The following is a 22503-nucleotide window of genomic DNA, read 5'->3' as shown; positions in this document are numbered from 1 at the left end:
CTCAGGCATTTATTAAGATCGTATAAGAACTCTTGATAAATACCATCAGAGGTAAACTATTTAGTAACCCCCTGACTGAAATCAAGGAAGGTTTGAGGCAGTCCTCAAACCCAGGTCTTCCTGAGGTAGAGGCCAGATGGCTAACTATCATGTCACAGTGCCTGTCACTGTATATACTATTTTAAGAAGGGCACCATATTATGGTAGAAAGACTTCAGGTCAGGAGAGTCCTGGTATCCCTTCCCACTACTAATGCTTACTTTCCTTGGGCACATGGGTAAATATATCATTTAACCTCTCTGAATCTCAGCTCACTCATTTATTAAGCAAGGAGAATAATGCTTGCCTGAAAGGCTGTGTGTGACATAATCAATCACTCAGGAAGTATTTGAGTGTGCCAATTATATGCTAGATACTGTGTTAAGTTCTGGGGATATGAGTACAAAGAATGACACAATACCTACTCATAATGAGTTTTTACTCTCAGACTAGGGCCTTGAAAGACAGACTCTAAGTCAATAACTATCTCATGGAAGAGGCTTTAAATGGAATGGCTGAAAATAAAGATATTAAGAAATCGTTGGGCAAAAGAGTTTCTGATAATTTTCATTATATTCTCTATAATTGTTGTAAGTTTTTAAATTTTTGATATAAACAACGTAGCTTTCCTATCTTTTTAAAAAATGAGATTAGCTCTTTATTTTGTTAGTTTTTTGGGGGTGGGGGGAGGAAGCAGGGCAATTGGGGTTGTGACGTACCCAAGGTCACACAGCTAGTAAGTGTGTCAAGTGTCTGCGGCCAAATTTGAACTCAGTTCCTCCTGACTCCAGGGCCAGTGCTCTACTCACTGTGCCACCTAGCTGCCCCCTATTTTGTTAGGTTTTTTTTTTAAAGTTTGTAGTTTATCAATTCAATAGACTTTTGTCTCCAATTTATTGGTCATCAATTTTCAGAATTTTTCTTTGTTGCTCAGTTGAGGATTTTTGATTTATCATTAAAGTTTTTTAGTTGTGTGCCCAATTAATTGATTTTTTTCCCTCTGTTTCATTGATAAAAGCATTTGGTTACATGAATTTTCACCCTAAAAACTGCATTATCAGCATCCTGTAAGTTTTGGTATGTTGCCTAATTATTGTTATTTTCTTTGATAAAACTTTCTATTATTTCTATAAATTTTCTTGACCCACAACTTCTTTAGAGTTATGTTATTTAGTTTCCAATTAACTTTTAATTCTTTAAGGACCCTTTATTGAATATAATACTTATTGAATTGTGATCAGTAAATTACATATGACATATTTCTGCTCTTCTACATTTTTGGTGAAGTCTTTATGCCCCAATACATCACCAATTTTTGTAAAGGAGCAATATATATCAGCAGTATGTAAACTTTGTTTCACTCCCTTTTATTAATTTACATAAATCAGTCATCTTTATTACATGAAACATCCATTTTCCCCCTGTAGGATTAAATATTTTCTTCAAATAGATTTTCCTTAGTTATAAGCTTTTTTCTTTTGCCTTTCAGAATATTGTATCACATACTCTCCTCTTCTCAAAAATCACAGCTGCCAAGTCTTGTGTGATGACTGCTATTGTTTTTGGTAGTTTTAACTCTTTTTGATTAATTACAGGCTTTTTCTTTGATCTGGAAGTTTTGAATTTTGCTTATGATATTTCTGGGAGTTTTCATTTTGAGATTTCTTTCTGGATGTGACAGATTCTTTCTATTTTCATTTTGCTTCCTGGTCCTAAGAGTTTTAAGCAGCTCTTTCATTCATGTATAGATAATTCTCATGAAGATTTTGTATATATGGCAAATTAGGCATACACATACACTAAGAATTGTTGATTTTTTCCTCAGTCATCCTTTATAATTTTAACGAGGTCTATAGCTTAACAAGAGATTTTTTTTGCACACCCTTTGAAATTTTTAAGAAGCCATTCTCCTCAGATAAATACTGTATTAATCACTCAACACCTTTACAAATGCATCATTTCCAGCATAGTTCTCTTCCATTTATAGTTAGTCCTATTTGGATACTTTCCATATCTTTGTTCTCTGTTTCTATCTCCCCTACAAGGACATCTTGAAATTTAATGCTAGAATCAAAGAGAGATAATCTTACTTTCCTTAATGTTGAAAAAAAAGTTTATTATAGTAATCTTCCTCGATCTTTTCCATTTTAATTGTTTATTGTTCTCCCATTTAGACTTTAAACAACCTTTGGATGCCTTTGCTTCATTGGTTCTCTTGACAAACTTTTGACAAATAGGTTCTACCCTCCACTGTTTTTCTTTGCTTAATAAGATGTTACTGCTTATACTCATGTTATTTTCTCTGTAAGATTTACAAATGTCTTTATGTTCTAAAAGCAGTGTGGCTATTCCTCTTCACTTGGTAAACAATTCAAGTATTTGTTGCCTAAGATATTGTCTGAGATGTTTTAAAATTAATATTGTGAGTATGGCATGGGAAATTTTCCCTGAACCACCAACTCTTGTTAAAAAACAATTCTTCCTGTAATTTCAGAGAGAATTAAAATATGAGACAGGAAAGACAGCCTCTTGTGATGCCCTATTACAATAATCAAATAATTTTAGGCCTATAGACAATGGAATGGTCCCTAACATCCATATGCTTTACTCCATTTTAGATGGAAAGTTAGGTATTTGCTCTGATCAGATTTGCTGAATCCCTCATTAGGGGATTCATATACAAGTTTGACTTTCTGCATTTATCTTTCCTTCTAGTTAATACCTGTCCTCTCTATGGTTGAAGCAAAATTCAGGTTACCAGAAACATCTGGGCAACAAAGCAGCAGATTATATTATAATTTCTATTGATACACATGTATTGCGGGAGAGTTGGGCATAGAGCAGACCTTTTCTAGGAACTTCCCTCAATCCTTGGGTAAGTAGGTAAAACTGGTAGATCAGTCCAAGTCTTCTGCTCTGAGATGCTTATAGGACCTATGACCCTCCTTGATATCTCCCTTCTTTGACACAGTTCCTTTTTTGATATGTTCCTTTTCTTCTTCCACTGGTTGTCTCTGGATTTTTTCTGTTCAGTTCAGGTTTCCTCCATGACTTCCTCTCCATTTCCAGACCTTCAGAATCTCCCTAATTCTGAAATACTGCCCCCCTTTTTATATAAATTCATCAAGGCACAACCAAGTGCCTAGATTCAAGGTGGGGTACATGCCCTCTTTGCATTCAGTTCTGACTGACTGAATCAAAGAAAGTTCTTACCTAACAAAGGCAAGTACTTTTAACTGGAGTGAAGCACTCAATGGCGCCCTACCCTTGAGATCTCATTTTCTAGATGAAGAAGCTGAGGACTAAAGATCTCTCACAAATGTGTCTTCCTCTCCACTCACCCAGACACCAATCTCATTAAGGCCTTCATCATCTCTCATCTGAACTATTGGACTAGCTTCTAGTTCAGTGCCCTTGCCTCAAGCCTCTCTCCCCGTACATAAGTGTTAGGTAGAGTGGTTTTTGCTAAAGTGCAGATCTATTTATGGTATACTTAGTTCAGTAAGTTTCAGTGCTTTAAAGACCATGCCATAAAATAATTACAAGAGAAGCAGATATGATACTTTTCACAGCCATGGGTAGGAGGAAGGTAGGAAGCAAACAAGCATTTGTTCAACACCTACAGTGTTCTAGGAAGTGTGCTAAGTACTTTACAAATAGTATCTTATTTAATTCTCACAATAACCCTGGAAGGTAATTACGATTATTATCTCTATTTTACAGGGGCTGGGTCGGAACTCAAGTCTTCCTAATTCCAGGGCCAGCATTCTTAGTCAAAATGAGGGAAACGGCAAGCACAAAAGATAGCATAAATCATTTTGATTACATGAACTTGAAAACAATTTATGCATCTAGAAAAGAAGTGAAGTGAAAGGGAAGGGAAAAAATAAATCAAATATCTCTGATAAGGGTTTGTGATCGAAGATACATAGAAATTCAGAAGTTGGCAAATGGTCCAAAGGTTATTCCCTAATAGATTAGTGGTCAAAGAGGATATGAGCAAATAACTCTAAAAAGAATTTTAAACAATTATGATTCATATAAATGGTTGCTCCAGATGACTAATAATAAGGGAAATGCAAATCGATATAACCTCGAGGTTGTGCCAGTAAATTGGCTAAGATGACAAAAATGGGAATGCTGCATGTGTGGAAAGACTAATGAATTGTTGGTTGCATTGTAAACTGGTACAACCATTCCAGAAAGCAATTTATAATTATGCAAATAAAGTGACTAAAATGTTTATATTCATGGACCCTGATAATTCTCTTCTAGGCATCAACCCCAAAAAGGTCATTGGCAAAAAAGTAAGGCTCCATATATGCCAAAATACTTATTGCTGTACTTTTTGTCATAGCAATGAACTGAAAATGAAATAGATGTCCGTCGACTGGGGAATAGCTAGACAAATTGTGGCACATGATTGTAAGGGAAATAATAAATATGATGAACACATAGAAGCGTGGAAAGACTTACCTGAACTCATGCAAAGTGAAGTAAGCAGACCCAGGAAAATAAATTTACACAGTGACTACAACAATGTAAATGGCAGGAAAAAAAAAGAATGATGAAAAATTATAAAGAACAAACTAGGCCCCAAAGAAAAGAGATTTGAGAAGATATTTCCCCAAAATCATTTATAGAGGTAGAAGATCCATAGATATGAAAAGTAGGAGTATATAATGTCAGATTTGTTCTATGGTAGTGAACAGTTTTTCTAATTTTTTTCTCTTTTTCTTTTTCTCTTAAAAAATCCTTGGAGATTTTTTTCTGGGGCAGCTCAATGAGTAGAGCACTGGCACTGGAGTCAGGAGGACCTGAGTTCAAATCTGGCTTCAGACACTTGACATATGTACTAGCTGTGTGACCTTGGGCAAGTCACTTAACCCCAATTGCCCTGCCCCCCCAAAAAAAATCCTTTGAGAACCTGGGGAGTCATATAATCTGATGATGAGTTAAGGGAGCAGAACCAGGAGAGTAGTGTATACAACCACAGACACAGTGCTTCTGTGATGACTACCTTTGATAGACTTGGCTCTTCTCAACAATGCAAAGTTCTAAGACAGCTCCAAAAGACTCATGATGGAAAAGGCTACCCACATCCAGAGAAAGAATTATGCAATCTGAATGCAGATTGAAGCAAACTATTTGCTTTCTCTTTTTTTTCTTTTCTTTTTGGTTTTGTTACATCTTTCTCATGGTTCATTTCATTAGTTATAATTCTTCTTTACAGCTTGATTATTGGGAAAATAAGTTTAATGTGAAGGTATATGTAGAAGCTATATCAGATTACATGCTGTCTTGGTGGGGGAGAGGGGAGGGGAGGAAGGGAGAGAAAATTTGGAACTCAAAAACTTGTGGAACTGAGTCTTGTAAACTAAGAAAAATTAATTAATAAAAATATATTTTAAAAATCCTTTGATAGATGAGATAGCTCTCTCTGTCAGAGGAGATGATAAAGAGGGAAATACAGGCAATGTAAAAATAAAAGACAGCAATAAAGTCCATTAAAAAATTAAAGCCAGTGGTGCCTAATTGCTTCTAGAGTAAAATATAAACATTTCTGTTTGGCACATAATTTCTTCACATCCTGTCCCCCGCTTTGACCTTCTTATATATTAATTGCCTTCTTACACTCTGTGATTCATCCATTCTGGCCTTCTGATTGCTCTGGCATACACCACACACAATACTTTATGTACTTTTCCCCATAATTTTGTACTAAGCATCCCTTATAATTGCAATGCATTTTCTCTTTACCTCTACCTCTTGGACTCTCTGGTTACTTTTAAGACTAAGCTCAAGTGCCACTCTCTAAATGAAGCCTTTTCCCATCATTCTACTTGTGGGCACATTCTCTCCCCAAACTAATTTGTATTCATTTTCTAAGTATTATGTATAAACATATTGTCTCCTCGTTGGAATGTAAACACCTGAAGCATTAGAGATTGTCTCACTTTTGTCCTTATATACCCAGGACTTAGTGCAGTGTCTGACACACGGTTAAGTGTTTAATAAGTTCTTATGGCTTTCTTGCTTGAAGTGACTTGGTTAAACAGGTAGTGGCTGGGCTGGGAGCAGAACATAATTCTACTAATATAGTCAAGTGCTCTTTTCACTGTACTAAGTTCTCTTCTGGAAGTATGGTTTTCCCTAAGGTATTAGCTATAAGGTGCTTTCAAATCAATGGAGTAGACATTTAGTGTAGTTTAGATTAATATTGCTTTTTAGAACATGTGAGAAGACATTTTTTGGATACCAAATGCTCAGAAATGCTTAAAATAACAAGGAAACCACATAATTCCCCTTTCAAAGGGGTCTAAATACCAGCTAGTCAGTCTCCCAATGAACATATACTCATTCTGTCAACTGTAGGGCTTGTTTTTTTTCTGATGACTTTTCCGAATTTCTTATTGGATAAGACAGAAAATGAGTGGGAGGGATTGGCCTTGAGGCACTGAGAACTAGCCTCCATGTAAAATAGTACAAGCTCCCAAACTGTTCTAACAGATATACCAATGAGACACAGGAGTATAGATTTGAAGTTGGAAGAGCCATTAGAACTTAGCAAGTTTAGTCTCTTTATTCTACATATGAAGAAACTGAGGCCCACAGAGATAAAGTAACTCCCCAAAGCTACATAACAAATTAGATGAAGTATAGATGAAACAGGAAGATGATCATCTAAGCAGTGACATAAAAAAAAAGAAAAAGAAAACATGGATTGAGACAACTACAAGACTATACAGACACAATGGAAAAGAAGGGGCAATCATGTGATCTTTTTTAAAGAGTACCATACTTTCCAGGAAGCCAGTCAATATGCATATATTAAGCATCTTCTATATATGAGGCACTGTGTTAAGTTCTAACTATAGAGAGAAAAGCAAAAACCTGGTCTTTTGCCCTCAAGGGGCACATATTCTAATGGGGGAGACAACACGCAAACAACTATGCATGAACAAGATAAATATAATTTAAATGGGGCACTAGTAGTGAGGCTATCAGCAAAAGCTTCCTCCCAAAGGTGGGATTTGAGCTGAGTTTTGAAGTCAGAGAATCCAGGGGGTAAGATGAGGCGGTCAGTCAAGAAGGATGAGGATTGAGAATAAGCCATTAGATGTGCCTGTTAAGAGATCATTGGTAGATTTGGAGGGAGCAGTTTCAGCTGAGTGATAATTAAGGAAATATAAAAGAATCGCATTGCAGCAATGGGGTTATGTAACATAAATTTGTAGTGGATCCAGGTGGCAGAGTTTTGTGATTTTCTCCAGATTCATTCAGCAACTTAACAGTAGGAATAAAGGCAGAAGATGGTTGGAGTAATGCAAGGCTGAGGCTTGAAGACCATAGGACTTGAGGACAGCATAGAGTTGCACTGGTGAATCATGAGGTCAATAAGTGGAAGAGGAGAGGGAGTAGGCAGTTTAGGGGTGATGGACTGGGAAAGAACTGGGGAGATATTTATTTCTCCATCTAACTCATGGATTTTTGCTGCAAGTATTTGGAGCTCATTTGTTTAGTATTTAATTTAATTTAACAAATGAGGCGGTGTTCTCTGCTGAGAAGGTAGAGGCTAAAGGAGACTTGGTGAGGGATGAAAAGGATTAGAAGGGTTACTGTGGTGAATGGAATAGTGAATTCATTAGACAGCTACAAAAGAAATGCCCTAATGTAGTGAAGGCCCAACTTAAATGATACCAGAATAAGGCTATATTTTCTAACAATCTCTTGACTCTGGTACCCATTTCCCAAAATCTCAAAGATGGAGAGGACCTTAGAGACCATCTAGGCTAACCAGTAGCAGACTAAGAATCAACTGTACAGGGGCCGCTACATGGCACAGTGAGTACAGCACTGGCCCTGGAATCAGGAGGACCTGAGTTCAAATCTAGCTTCAGACACTTGACATACTTGCTAGCCACATGACCTTGGGCAAGTCACTTAACCGCAATTGCCCTGATCCCTACCCCCCCCCCCACCAAAATCAACTCTACAAATCCATTCCCTTCCACTACTTGATTCTCCTCAAATGGTCCTCCAAAACATTTCACTTTTGTATAGTAATTGTTATTTCTTTCAGCTAGCCTCTCTGCAACTTTTACTTATGGCTCCTAGATCTGTCCTCTAGAGCCCAGTGGAATAAGTCTAAAACCTCTTTCAAATAACAGTTCTTCCTATATTTGAAGACAGGTATAAAATCATTTTTTATGCCTTCTCTTTTCTATCGTAAACATATTCAATCACTTCCACTGATGTTTATATGACATGATCTTGAGGCCCTCCATAACCCTGGCTTCCTCTCTTCTGTACACTCCAAAATATGGCATCTATAACTGAACCCAATAATACACTATGCTCTGTCGAGGGCAGAGCACAATGGGAATACCACTCCTTTCATTGTGGACATTACACCTTTCAAAGCAGAATAAATGCCTTTTTGGTTGCCATGTTAAACTTTTGACATTTTGAATTTGCAGTTTAATAAAACATATTTTTTTCAGATTTGATTAAATGATTTTTTTACTAGATGTATTATTTATCCATGTTAGATTTCATCATTATGATTATTAGATTCATCTCAAAAATGGCTTTCATGAAGACAGTGTTGTAAAAAAAATTGAAGAAATAAATGAATGATAAAGGTAGTAAGGTTGTCATGTGTTAATGCAAATGGTTGTCCAAGTACTGTAATCATACTGAGAGAATGTTTAAAGCCCTGGAGGAAGGCACCAACATTTTGAATTGATCCTCTTGGGAGGAATTGGATGGGAACCTGGTTGAGAATTGTGCAAGCCAAGAAAGTGTGAAGGGAGTACTCAAACTAATGAGATTATAGATTTTTTTTTAAGGACTGAAATATTTTAAACTAGACCACAAATACCTTTAGGGTATATAATTCTTTAAATACATAGTTCTCTAAATACGGGAATAGAACTTTTGATTACTCAGAGTCATCAGGAACAAGATACTCTAATTCAAGGAAAGAAAGAAAGAGAAAGAAAGAAAGAAAGAAAGAAAGAAAGAAAGAAAGAAAGAAAGAAAGAAAGAAAGAAAAAGAAAGAAAGGAAGGAAAGAAGGAAAAAGAAAGAAACAAAAAAGAAAGGAAAGAAAGAAAAAAGAAAGGAAGGAAGGAAGGAAGAAAAAGAAAGGAAGGAAGGAAAAAAGAAAGGAAGGAAGGAAGAAGCAAAACAATTGTACTCACCATTAATGGTGTGGAAGAACACTTTATGTCTTTAGGATCTGAAATATGAAAACACATGAAATGAATTTTTCAGTCTACAATGTGAGGCCATTTAGTAAAACATAAGAAAAACATGAAAATTTAACAGAAAACCAAGTTTCCATTAAAGCAGATGTAACAAATACAATCTGGGCTCCCTATTTCAGAGTCAGGTACTGGGGTACCTCAGATGTCTTTTCTCTATCGCTATTAGCCCAAGCTCCTACCAGTCGTATACACTTAACTTAGGTGCACCAGTTACATTTCAGCACTCAATATCAATTAACTATTACAGGTAATATTTACATTGAAGATACAGGAATAACAAAAAAGTATAAACGTTTCTTCCCAACATCTTTGTAGCACACTATCCCCAATATCACCTGTCTCTGGGAAGAGTGGGCTCAGACTTAGCACAGTTTCTCTACAGCATTGCTATATAGCATATTTCCACATAACATTGCCCCATCAAATTCAGTTCCAAATGTGAACTGACTCCTGGTGAATCTTTGTCTCAGCTACCACTTTGCTTGGTCCTTGAGGTAGCTTCTTAGGTAAGTTCATGCTGGGCTAATTGGCTTGGACTTAACTCCCAAACTGGTTGCCTAGAAGGCTTACTCTCCTGACTTTTGAAACTCAAGTCATATTCTCCAGACTCTCCAATCCCTTCACCTAAACAAACTATAAACAAATGCTGAGGTAGGCAAAAAAACCTGAGGCCCATTTTTTGAGGGTCATAAATTGGCATTTACTATTTAAGTTCAAGAACAAATTTTGAAGGGGGTGGGGGCATATTCAGAACAAAGGGTCGAAGATGGAGCCCTAGGAGAGGTGGAGGAGGAAGGAGACAGGGAGGCCAGAGGCTCTCATCTATGTCTGCTCTAGATGGGGTTGATCCTGATTTCCGAGCCTTGGTTCAGGGCACATGATAATGCACGTGATAAAATGAAGGTCCAGGGGGTTTTAGGAAAACATCAAAAGGTGGCCAAAGTTACACATCTAACCAAAGGTGGGGGTTGGGATTCTCCTTGGATCAGAAGCACCACTTCCTTTTATGGAATTGAAGCACAGAAGTTTGATAAGCTCCATCCCACGCATTGCAGCTCTTATGAAACATCCTTGTAGTTAAAGTCTTTGTGCTAAAGAATTCTTTCATCACCTCTCTAACTTCTTGTACTTTGCTTAGAGTTTCTTTGAATATGCATCCAACTTGTAAGCTGCCTGCTCCAGAGGGGCTACTTGTTCCTCAGTTAAAGTGATCTGATCTAGATAAGGCTGAAGTGCTGCATATTTCTGGTGTAAGTCCTTTAGGTTTCTACTTATGTTTACTGCAATATCTTTCATTTCCAGGTACTTCAAACTAGTCAGTTCGTTCATATTTTCCTGAGGTTTATAGTCTTCACTGGTGGCTGTCAGTTTGCTTGTCGGGTATATGGCTCTTTTGGAGAACATGTCCTGGCACAATCCGGTGATGTCCGCCTAGTGGGCTCCACGGCCTCCTCAGCTCTCTCCACCATTGCATTGTTTAGGCTGGAGAAGGGAGGAAGGAGAATGGATGGAGGGAAGGATGGTGATGGGAGTGGAGAGGGAGAGGGGAGGGAAGGGAGAGAGAAGGGAAGGGAGAGGGGAGAAAAAGGGAAGAGTGAAGAGTCTGAATCTGAGGCCCTTTTTTGTGGGGCTACCTGGCAGCTTTGTAGGTAGAGAGCAGAAGACCTTTCCCCTTCCATTATTCTCTCTCTCTCTCTCTCTCTCGACGGTATCAGCCAAAGTCAAACAAAAAGGAGAAATCTTTTAAGAGAGAGAAGCTGAGGAAAACAGCTGAGGCTGTAGTCCACTAGTACCTTTTGAAGATACCCTCAGTTCTGATTATACAGTGGGTCAAGTGGTTGTCAGACTGGAATCCATTCCAGAATGTGAAAGCATGTTTTAAAGTCTCTCCAAGGGTACTTCCATTATACATCTTTATTGCTCTTCTGGAACCAGCTCCCCAGCTTCCTTATGTGGGAAATAACATCGCAGGTACTCTGTACATGTCAGTCAATCTGTCATAAACATCTATTAAATGCCTACTACGTGCCAGGCACTATAGGACACACAAAAAAATGCAGAAGACAGTTTTTGCTCTCAAAAAGCTCGAAACTTTTCACTTTGTCTTCCTCCCAACACCATTTTTTGATCTTTTTTCTCTCCAATATGGTTAAAAGCTCATTTTGAGCTTTACCACTTCTGATACTGTTCTTATAGGACCATGACATGTTTATTTATTCATACCTGTCCTTATTTACATACATATACTTTATATATAATCTTTTGAAAATTGCAATTTGTTATGGAATTCCATATGACTCTTTCAAAAACTCTGCTTTATAGAAGGATAGTGGACTAAGACTTCAGTTGTATTAAACAATCAAGAATGAACAGTATACCCAGTCTGAGTACTTGAATTAAAAACCCACCCAGTCTCCCTTGAGTAGAAGTCTTAATTTCAGAGGAGAATTACTGAGAAAACAGAAAAGTAGGTCAATCAATAGGTGAAGTTTATTATACCAACAGAGAGAATGTCTTACTCATTGCTGACCAAAGTAAAAGTGGAAATATCTTGTTACCCAAATTGAGAGAGGTCGTGTCTTTTAGTTTATTAAGGACCAAACAAAAGCAGAATTACTGTCATTCAGTCAATTAACATTAATTAATGTGAAAGGCACTGTGCTAAATCCTGAGGATCCAGAGAGAGGCAATAGATAGTCCCTGCTCTCAAGGAGTTTACCATCTAATGGTGAAACAATAACAGAAATTGGAAAACTTGATCAAGAGGCTGTCATTGTTCAGTTGTTCAATCACGTCCTACTCACTGTGACCCCATTTGGGATTTTCCTGGCAAAGATACTAAAGTGGTTTGCCATTTCCTTCTCTGTTTCATTTACAGATGAGGAAACTGAGGCAAAAAGGTTTAAGTGACTTGCCCAGAGTCAGACAGCTAGTAAGTATCCCGAGGCTGGATTTGAACATGAGTCCTTCTGATTCCACACATTGTGTCACCTAGCTTTAATTCTCTAGCAATACAGCTCTTTCTCCAAGGGTGTGTTGGAATTAGCACTACAATTGTTGTATCTGGCACATCAGAAACCATAAACTTAAAACTCTATTTATGTTTTCCTTAATTCTCCTTTTTTTAGTGGAATATTGACTTTTGCTTTATAATTGCTATAAAGAGTAAGCCAAAAATTCCATGGGTAGGAAGTTTTTCTAATTCAGAAGAAGAAACTCTGCCAACTAAGAAGCTCTCTCTTTGAGCAGAACACTTGTGCATGAATTTTAAAAAATGTATCTCATAGATTTGCCTAAAATGTAACAGTAGATTTTTCTCCCACACTTCCCCCCCGGCTTCCATTGGAGTTGAGTCTCTAGAATTTCATTCTTGAGTTATTCATCCTTTGGGGGTTGATTTTCCCTGTAGAATTTTAATCATATGTAACTGGAGTCTGTTACATGTTCAATCCCGATGAGCTTGCTTAGCTGATACAGCCTCTCCACATGAAGAAGCTAAGGACTTTGCTTCTGGAAGAGTTGTGAAGAAGTGCAATGGAAATGCTTTGGAGAGACTGGATCATATGTAAACATTCCAGTTGGTTGGCCAGCTGTTGAAGAAGAGGCTCTTTGATTGGCTACAGAGTTATTTAAAAAAAAAAAAACTATCACTCTTCAGTACCTTCCTCTTTTGCTTCATTTGGTCTTATGAACTTTGCCAATTCTTTTGCTTTTTGGGAGAGAGTCCGTGGGGTCTTCTCCCTACTGAAGTCATATGGCCCTAAGAAACAGGCCTCAGTCCTTGGATTCTGTTCTTTTCCTTTTTAAGTGAAAGAGATTGGAGTCTCCAACCTTGAGGTTTTGAAAGGTTGGGAAAGCCACAGGAACTTGAGATTCAGAGCCTAATCTAGGTTTTACAGTCAGCCTAGCATCAGTGCCCAGAGAAGAACTCATCTGGCAGAGATGATACCTTTGAACCAGAAGTTTATGGGACCAATGCTATGTAGGAACTAAGATAAATTGTGAACCCACTCCTCCAGAGGCTGAGGTGGTACTCACAACTTAAAGATGTGGGATATTATAGTCTTTCAACTAATTTGCACATAATTGTTTTAAGACCAAAGAGGGTAAAATTTTTTAAAATGAAAAATTGTTATAACTATTTAGAGACCTGGGTATGATTTTAATAATACTGCCAATTTTAGAAGGCAAATTCGGTGAGTTGTACCTTTTAAGGAAGAAGTGAATCACTGAGTTCCAAGAGGCTCTGAATTAAGTCCCTGAAAGGTAGATGAGACATAGGAGATAGGATTTTTTCTATCCCTTTAATAATTACCATAAGAATCCAAATATTGTACTTTCCCTCCTGAATCTGGCTTATACAAAAACTAACTGTGGTTTATAATTTTGCTTTTAGTCAGGAAAGGACAAAGTTAGTAAGAGAAAAATGCATATAAAATGAATAAAACAGTATTTGTTGAAAGAAATATTTTTTAAAACCCTTTTATAGTATACTGATACACACATATATGCATTATATGGTAAGTTTGTACAATTATTTTTTGGTCTTTATATAAATTGTTTCCTCCTGGATCACTGCCTTGTTGTGGCTCTGATCATGAGCTTCTTAATTGCAAAATTTGGACTTCAATTCATGAAAGAAGGGAAAACCATTACACCATATAGCTCATACCTTCATATGAATATGAAGTGGAAGTGAAGAATAGATTTAAGGGAGATCAAATAGATAAGAGTGCCTGAAGAACTATGGACAGAAGAGTTTACAATATTGTGCAGGAGGCAGCAATAAAAAAACATCCCAAAGAAAAAGAGCAAGAAATCAAAACGTCTGTCTGATGAGGCTTTACAAATAGCTGAGGAAAGAAGGAAATCAAAATAGAACGAGAAAGGGAAAGATATACCCAACTGAATGCAGAATTGCAGACAATAGCAAGGAGAGATAAGAAGGTTTTCTTAAATAAAATAGAAGAAAACAATAGGATGGGAAAGACAAGAACTCTCTTCAAGAGAACTAGAGATATCAAGAGAACATTTCAATGCAAAAACAGGCATGATAAAAGACAAAAATGTAGGACTTAACAGAAACAGAAGAAATTAATAAGAGATAGTGAGAATACACAAAAGAACAACAAAAAAGAAAGATCTTAACATCACAGATAACCATGATTGTGTGATTATGGATCTAGAACCTAACAATAAGGCTAGTGGAGGTGATAGAAGCAGCTGAGCTACTTAAAATCCTAAAAAATGATGTCGTGAAAGTGTCGCACTCAACAGGCCAGCAAATTTGAAAAACTCAGCAGTGGCCACTGGATTAGAATAGATCAGTTTATGTTCCAATCCTAAAGAAGGACAATGCTAAGGAGTACTCAAATTACTGAAAAATTGTGCTTATTTCATACCCCAGTAAGACTATGCTTATGACTCCACAAGTTAGGCTTCAGCAATATGTGAACTGAGAATTGCCAGAAGAGCAGGCTGGTTTTTGAAGAGAGAGAAGAACTAAAGACCAATTTACCAACATTCATTGGATTATGGAAAAAGCAAGGGAGTTCCAGAAAAACATCTACTTCTGCTTCATATACTAAAGCCTTTGACTGTGTGGATTACAACAAAACGTGGCAAGTCCTCAAAAAGAGGGGAGTAGCAGATCATCTTCTTACTTGTTTCCTGAGAAACCTGTAGGTGGGTCAAAAAACAACTGAACATGGAACAACTGATTGGTTTAAGACTGGAAAAGGAGTATGACAAGGCTGTATGTTGTTACCTAACTTATTTAATTCATATGCAAGGTATTTCATGCAAAATGCCAGACTGGACAAATAAAAAACTGGAATTAAGGCTGCCAGTAGAAATATCAACGATCTCAGATATGCAGATGATACCACTTTGATGGCAGAAAGTAAAGAAGAATTAAGCCTCTTGATGAGGGTGAAAAAGGAGAGTGTAAAAGCTTGTTTGAAGCTTAACACCAAAAAAACTAAGATCTTGGCAACTGGTCCCAATACTTCCTGGCAAACAGAGGGAGAAGAAATGGAAGTAGTGTCAGATTTTATATTCTTGGGCTCAAAGATTACTGCAGATGGTGACTGTAGTCATAAAATTAAAAGATACTTGCTCCTTGGAAGGAAAGCTTTGGAAAATCTGAACAGTATACGAAAAAGCAGAGCCATCACCATGCCAACAAAGTTCCATATAGTCAAAGCTATGGTTTTTCCAGTAGCAATGTATGGCTGTGAGAGTTGACTATAAGGAAAGCTGAGTGCCCTAGAATTGATACCTTTGAACTATGGTGTTGGAGGAGACTTTTTAGAGTCCCTTGGACAGCAAGGAGATCAAATCAGTCAATATTAAAAGAAATTAATTCAGACTATTTGCTGGAAGGTCAAATATTGAAGCTGAAGCTTACATACTTTGGCCACATAATGTAATGAGAAGACAGGATTCATTGGAAAAGACCCTGATGTTGGGAAAGATTGAAAGCAAAAGGAAAAGTGGATGAGATGTCACAGAAACTATGAGAGTCATAAAAACAATGAACATGAACTTGGACAGACTTTGGGAGATAATGGAGGACAGAATGGCCTGTGCTATGGTTCATGGGTCATGGAGTCAGACATGATTGAATGACTGAACAACAACAACATGCAAATTATATCTTTTTTTTCCTCTCCAAAAGACCTCATTTTAGGAGTGCAGCCTTTGTTTGGAAGCAGCACATAGATTAACTGCTAAAATACACAATCAATTTCTAATGTAGCTATGTTCCTCCACAAAATATTCTTCAGTTATTTTACGCTTCATGGTCTACCTCCTCAGCTGGATGGTACACTTCTTAAGAGCAGGCAGGAATTAGGAACTATTTTTTTTTCTTTTGTAAGAGTTAGAGAATCTCTTTACAACACCTAGTTGGTGTAGCAACAGTTAACTTAGTTGAGATGATAATACTAAGAAATCTCAAACTCAAGTACAACCACAAAAATAATTCATTATTTCTATCCTTTCCAGAACCAAGCTTTATTTTGTGATGGAAAAAAATGCAATATTCAATTATACATACTATATATATACTAGATTTAGAGCATGACATTTAAGTGCAGAACTTGTACAGTAGACACAAGTTTCATTTGTCAGTTTAATGAAAAATGTATTTCAGTTCTTTTGGAATACTATGGAAAATTACTGAGCAAAGGAATGAGTAAAGGGAGTAACTTTTCTTTGGTGACCACCAAGGTGCAATGTGACCTTCAAAGAGCATCTTATTACTGCACAATGGTTGTTAGTTAATGCTTAGTTAAATGCTCTCAGGGTAGAGGTGATAACAGTATCAAGATATTGTACAGAGACCCAACTTTATTCTGCTCATAGAGAATCTTTTATAAAGCCTATTTGATGTCATGATAAAAGACCTAAGGGCTAAAATATGAGAAAAGAAGTATAGATACTAGAAATAAGGCGTTTGCTTTCAAAGGATGATTTGTCTGTAATCTCTAAACCTGAACATCAACTCCATGTCCTGGGTACAGAAAAGATTGGAGTGATAGCACAAAGAAAACCTCATTTTTGTGAAGGTTCTAAAATGAGTAATGAAAATGAAAGAATGGTTTGTTTGATTTCAGAGAAAAAAAACGTATGGGAATCAAAAGGACATGTGAAAGACATGCTGGAATTTACAGAAGACAGGAGAAACTAACAGACACATAACCAAAGTTCCCACTGAATTAATGTTAAATGTCAATGGCTAATTTTCATTCTTGATCAATTTTCATTTGCAGTGGTCAATCTGGAGCTCTCTAACAGCATTTGAAATTATTGCTTTGAGCTATATCAAAGAACCAAATAAATGATGAGTTGAATTTTCACCAACGGTAATTAAAACATTACCCTCCCATTCTATTAACATATATGTTACTTATGTCTCCTGGCAGCATTATGGAATTACAAATGTGTGTGTGTATGTGTATATATACACTCATGAATGTTAGTTTGGAGTTAGGTCCATCTTTTGACATTTCAGCGTGGGACAAAAAGGTAAACTTTCCTGTTTTCTTTTTTATTTTTAATTATACATTTTCCATCTCCATATAATTAAAAATGCAAAAAATCATTAAGTTACTACTATTATTAAGCTCATTTCCAGGGTGAGAAGCAGTGTGATGTAGTGAATAGAAAGCCCACTTTAGAGTCAGGACTCCAATCCTGACTCAGACACATATTGGCTGTGTGATCTTGGGCAAGTCATTTAACCTCTCAGTCTCCCAGTCAACTTCCCAAGACTATAAATTGCAGAATAAATGTAGAGAGAATTTCCTCACTGTAAGTTCCATATACCAATGAAATCATGGATCCCAACACTAACACCAACACCAACACCAATACCAACACCAACACCTAAAATGACATGAAGTATTGTAGGGATCACAAATAGTAAAGTTGTGTTTGATTGAAGATAGGATATCAACTCAATAGCTGCTTCTTTCAGTAATAAGACAGTTTCTGACCTCAAACAGTTAATAATTAGAGTATGCCCTGAGTTTTAAGTATATGACACTGTACATCTTCTTAGAAAGAGGTAGGTGGATAATATAATCTTCACTTAGCAGTAAGGCTACCAAATAAAAGGGAGGTTCATTAAATGTGAAAAATGCTGTACACCAGAGGCTTAGAAGGAGCAGAATATGAAAAGGAGGGAAGGAAGGCTCCTGGAGGCAAGAAGGGAAGGCTGGAAGGTCACCTTAGTGATTACCACACAGTAAAGGAATATCAGTTTGGCTACCCTTCATGACTTTATGAAAACAGCAAACAACTTCAGTATGCAGACAGCAGTGAATGTTTGGTAATATTTAATGTCTATAACATTTCCTTGGAGTTGCCTGCCAGATGATGGGCTAAAGATGGTGAATAAAAGGAGAAGCCAAAAGACTAGGGGCTCAAGGTGATGCACAAGGAGGAAAGCAAATTTGCATCTACTCATAGTTATTTTCCTCGCATTCAAGTATAAAGACAACTGTTAAAGCTCTATCACTCAACTGTTTAATGCTTCCACTTGCTTTTGGAGGGCATTTTGGGAAATCTGCAGAAAAATAATGAAAAATCTGCCCAATAGAAGTAGAGGAGGAATAATAAGGTTCTAAGATGATTTATGTGTGTAATATTATCAATCAATTAGCATTTATTATTAAGATGGGCACTAGGTTAAGTGCCGACTAGACAAAGAAAGGCAAGTATACAATCCTTGCCCTCAATGAAGTCATTTTAATGGGAGAGACAACATGCAAACAACTATGTACATACAAGATATATATGGTGTAAACTGGAAATACATCTAGGTTCCAATTAGTACAAATAATCAATCTTCTGTAGTAATCAAATATATTCAAATTCACACTATTCAAAGTTATCATTATGTAAAATGCAATAATTGATTCCAGCTCGATGGAAATACGCAGTGTGAATTTGAATAATGTGACTACATTATTTGTACTAATGAAAAATAGCTTCAGTCCCAGAGGGAAAGGGGAGGGAGGCAACAGGGAAGGCCTCTTTGCAGAAGTTGAGATCTCATTTGAGTCTTGAAGGTAGTTATGGAAGCCAGAAAGTGGAGGTGAGGAAAGATAATATTGTGAGGAAATGAAAAGTGCTTAGAGCATGTGGAGGGGAATTATGTGTAAGAAGATAGAGAGGGGTCAGGTTTCATAAAGCTCTTCATGAGGCTTTAAAAGTCAAACAGAAGATTTTATATTTGATCTTGGCAGTAATAAAGGAACCAATTGAGATTAACGAGTAGGGGAGTGACACAGTCGGCTTTGTGGTTTAAGAAGTTCACTTCGGCAGCTGAGTGAAGGATAGAGTACAGTGGGAGGAGGTGAAGCAGGAAGATGAACCAGAAAGCTACTGCAAAATTTTCAAGCATTAAGGCAATGAGGGTAGTACCACGGTGGTGGCTGTGTGAGTGAAGAAGAAGGGATATATAAGACAGATGTTGTGAAGGTAAAAAAATGAAAGGCCTTGGCAAGAGACTTGCTCTGTGGACTGAGTGAGAGTGAGGAGTCAAGGATGACACTCAGGTTGTCAGTGTGGGTGAATGGGCAAATAGTGGTACCCTTGACAGTAATAGGAAGTTCAGTATAGAGGGGGATTTTGGAGAGAAGATAACTTCTGTTTTGATCATGTTAAGATTGGGATACTATGGGACATACAGTTCAAGATGTCCATAAGGCAATTGATGATACTTGGACTTTCGCACAGAAGAGAAGTAAGGGTTTGATATATAGACATGGGAATCATCTGCAGAGAGATGATAATTGAAGCCATGATATTTGATGTAGGATATAGCCAAGAGATACAGCATAGAGAAAGAAGAGAAGAGGTTTCCGGACAGAGACTTGGAGGAGACGAATGGTTAATGGGCATGACCTGGATGAAGAACCAGCAAAAGAAACCTTACTGGTGAAATTAAACCAATGACTAGACTTACAAAGTGCTTCCCTGGGCAATTTATATTTCATGAAACTCCATACTTACGTTCAATAAGAAAGAGAAAACACACTGTCCCCATTGAAGCAATGATGATACCAGGTACTACAAAAGATAGTCCCCAACAGGTAGACACCCAATAGCCAGCGATTAAAGATCCTAAGATATTTCCCACAGAGGTGTGAGAATTCCAAATGCCCATAATTAAGCCTCTCCTGAAAGAGAAGAAAACAATAAAGAAGCAAGATGGTTACTGCTTAGCTTTAAAAAATGAAAATATATTACAAATATATGCATTATTTTAATAAGATGTGGTATTTATGCGTATTTTCCAAAGAAAAGTTATGCATTCAATTTCATAAAACATACAGATATAAAGAATACCCAAGCAGTTGCAATAATGTAGGTTTCTCAGGACTGAATAAGGTTATTGTTGGATAAAAATGCATTTATTTTACAATTAGCAAAGGTAAAGAAATGCTGGCTAAAATGCTTTCATGGAGCTAAGAATATAAACTCAGGCTTCTAGTGATCACTATGACTAGATGATGAATTCTTTGGTCTTTTCAATATAGAAAACAAAGAAAAATTCAAGAAGGTCCCTAATCCTATGTAACTCCCCCCTTCACCTTCTGCAGGGGTAGTGGCAGAGTGGTGGGAGGTACGGACAGAGAGGGATCTCCTAGAGGAACTGAATCATATAGATATTTACATTCTCGCTACAAATGAAATTGGAAGACAAAAGGAAGTGGCAATTAATTCATCAATAAACATTAAGCCCCTATTATGTGCCAGGCCCTGCACTAAACCATGGGTGGACAAGAAGAAACAAAAGACAGTCCCTATTTTCAAGGAACTCACAATCTAACTCACAATCTCACAACAAACCAACAAATATATACAATCTATATACTGGATAAATAGGGAATAATTAATAGAGAGAAAGCATTGAATTAAGAATTAGGGATTAAGATTTAAAAATTTAAGAATTTAGATTAGGGAAGACTTCCTGTAAAATGTGGGATTTTATTTGGGATGGAAAGGAAGCCAGGAAACTAAATGGAAAGATGACATATGGGTCTTCCTTGGAAAAGCAAATAACCTTTTTAAGCTACCAAGAGACACTACTTTTTTCAACATTTAGTCAATTTATAATGAAGATGAGCTTTTGTAAAAAGATTGCCATAAAGATAATTACAGTTTGTTTACCAACATCTATTGTATGAGATAAGATAGTAGAGAAATTCTGTGAAGAATTCAGTAACATCACTCAAATTAAATAAACTGAAACATTCAATGACTGATGCAAAGGTGAACATAGGGGACTATGAAAACTATGACTCAGGAATTATAAACGAAAGAGCCAAAGTCTAATAGACCAATAGAGAAACATCATACCTATGAATCATAAATACTATTTTATTTACAGTATTTATTAATAATATATCCTCAAGGAAGTGGGGAAGTAGTAGACACAAGTCTCAAGCATCAAATAAAAAATTCCTTCGTATGTGAACACACAAATTATTGGTTACATATGAAAAGATAGAAAATGACTGAGCATTATTTCTATATCAGAGTTCCATGAACTGCATACAATATGACCGTGGTATTATTATAGCAAAGATTGAAGTCCATATTAAACCTGAATGATAAGAAGAAAATAAGACATGAAATTAGCACAATTCCAAGTTGCCCCATGTAAATAAGATGTTGATAATGAAAAATGGAAATGGCTAAAAATGGTGCCATATCACAGATTGTCAACATTTCCTAAGGAAGTTCAATTCTTATAAATCAGTCTCTGCCACAAGGAGAACAAAAGAGCCTGGAAACCACCTTGGATGTCCAATACATGATTCTACGCCAAATGCAAAAATGCAGCCGCCAAAGGCAACTTCAGTTAAGAACAAAAACGTACTTACGAATGATTCATTCAACTTAGATTAAGAGGCATTTGTAAGAATCTACTATGTGTACTGCACTGTGCTAGCTGCTAGAGAAATAAAGACCCTGCCCTCAAGAAACTTACATTCTCAGCCAACATGGTGGAGCTGAGCACTACAACTGAGATTGTTTCCTGAGAAAGGAGCAGCAGCTATATGGCTCTGACCCTAGAAGCAGAATAGGGTCTCAGATCTATCTATTAGCCTTATCTGAAGCCTACAGTGAAATGAGAAGGGCAAGGATTTGAAACCAAATGAGAACCCACAATTCTGTTCCTATGAATCTGCAGAGTTTTCTAGCTAGCAGATTGTGGTTGGGTCAAACAGAAGTTTAATGTAGTTCCAACCAGGGGCAAGCCCACAGTTGTATTGCTTAGACCCAAACCTGGGTCAGAAGCTTACAAAACTCAAATTAGGAGAACAACAATCAGACATCAGCCTGGATTAGAATGCTTTAGGTGCACTAAAAGGTTGTAGATTCCCAAATATGGACTATGTCTGATATCCTTAAAGTATGCAGCATTCAATAAACAGATCTGAAAAATCAAGACTTAAGGGAAAAGAAAATAGAAGGAAGCAAGCCCTAAACATTCTTTCCAGAGCTTGATCTCAGTGCAGAGTCCCAAGTATGAAAGTAAGGCTAAAAGAATAAGTAAGCAACAAAAAAATCAAATCCCACCATAAAGAATGAGTTACACAATTCACAAATCAAGAAGAAGAGAATGGTTCCAAGACACCACCAAGCAAAGCCTCAATGAAAAACACAGTTTG

General features: G+C 36.9%; 1 protein-coding gene across 1 annotated transcript in view; it reads right to left on the bottom strand.

The window, feature by feature from the left end:
- The window catches only part of SLC37A1 (solute carrier family 37 member 1), a 103908-nt gene that overhangs the window by 45371 nt on the left and 36034 nt on the right, over nt 1–22503 (bottom strand). Inside the window, exons 7-8 of the mRNA XM_036744148.1 lie at nt 19835–20001; nt 9245–9282 (exon numbers count right to left, since the gene is read on the bottom strand). Of these exons, the coding sequence (XP_036600043.1) occupies nt 9245–9282; nt 19835–20001 (205 nt within the window). The remainder of the gene's footprint in view (nt 1–9244; nt 9283–19834; nt 20002–22503) is intronic.

The sequence above is a fragment of the Trichosurus vulpecula genome, chromosome 2, assembly GCF_011100635.1.
Source record: "Trichosurus vulpecula isolate mTriVul1 chromosome 2, mTriVul1.pri, whole genome shotgun sequence".
NCBI lineage: Eukaryota > Metazoa > Chordata > Mammalia > Diprotodontia > Phalangeridae > Trichosurus > Trichosurus vulpecula.
This window is presented reverse-complemented; position numbering and strand designations above follow the sequence as displayed.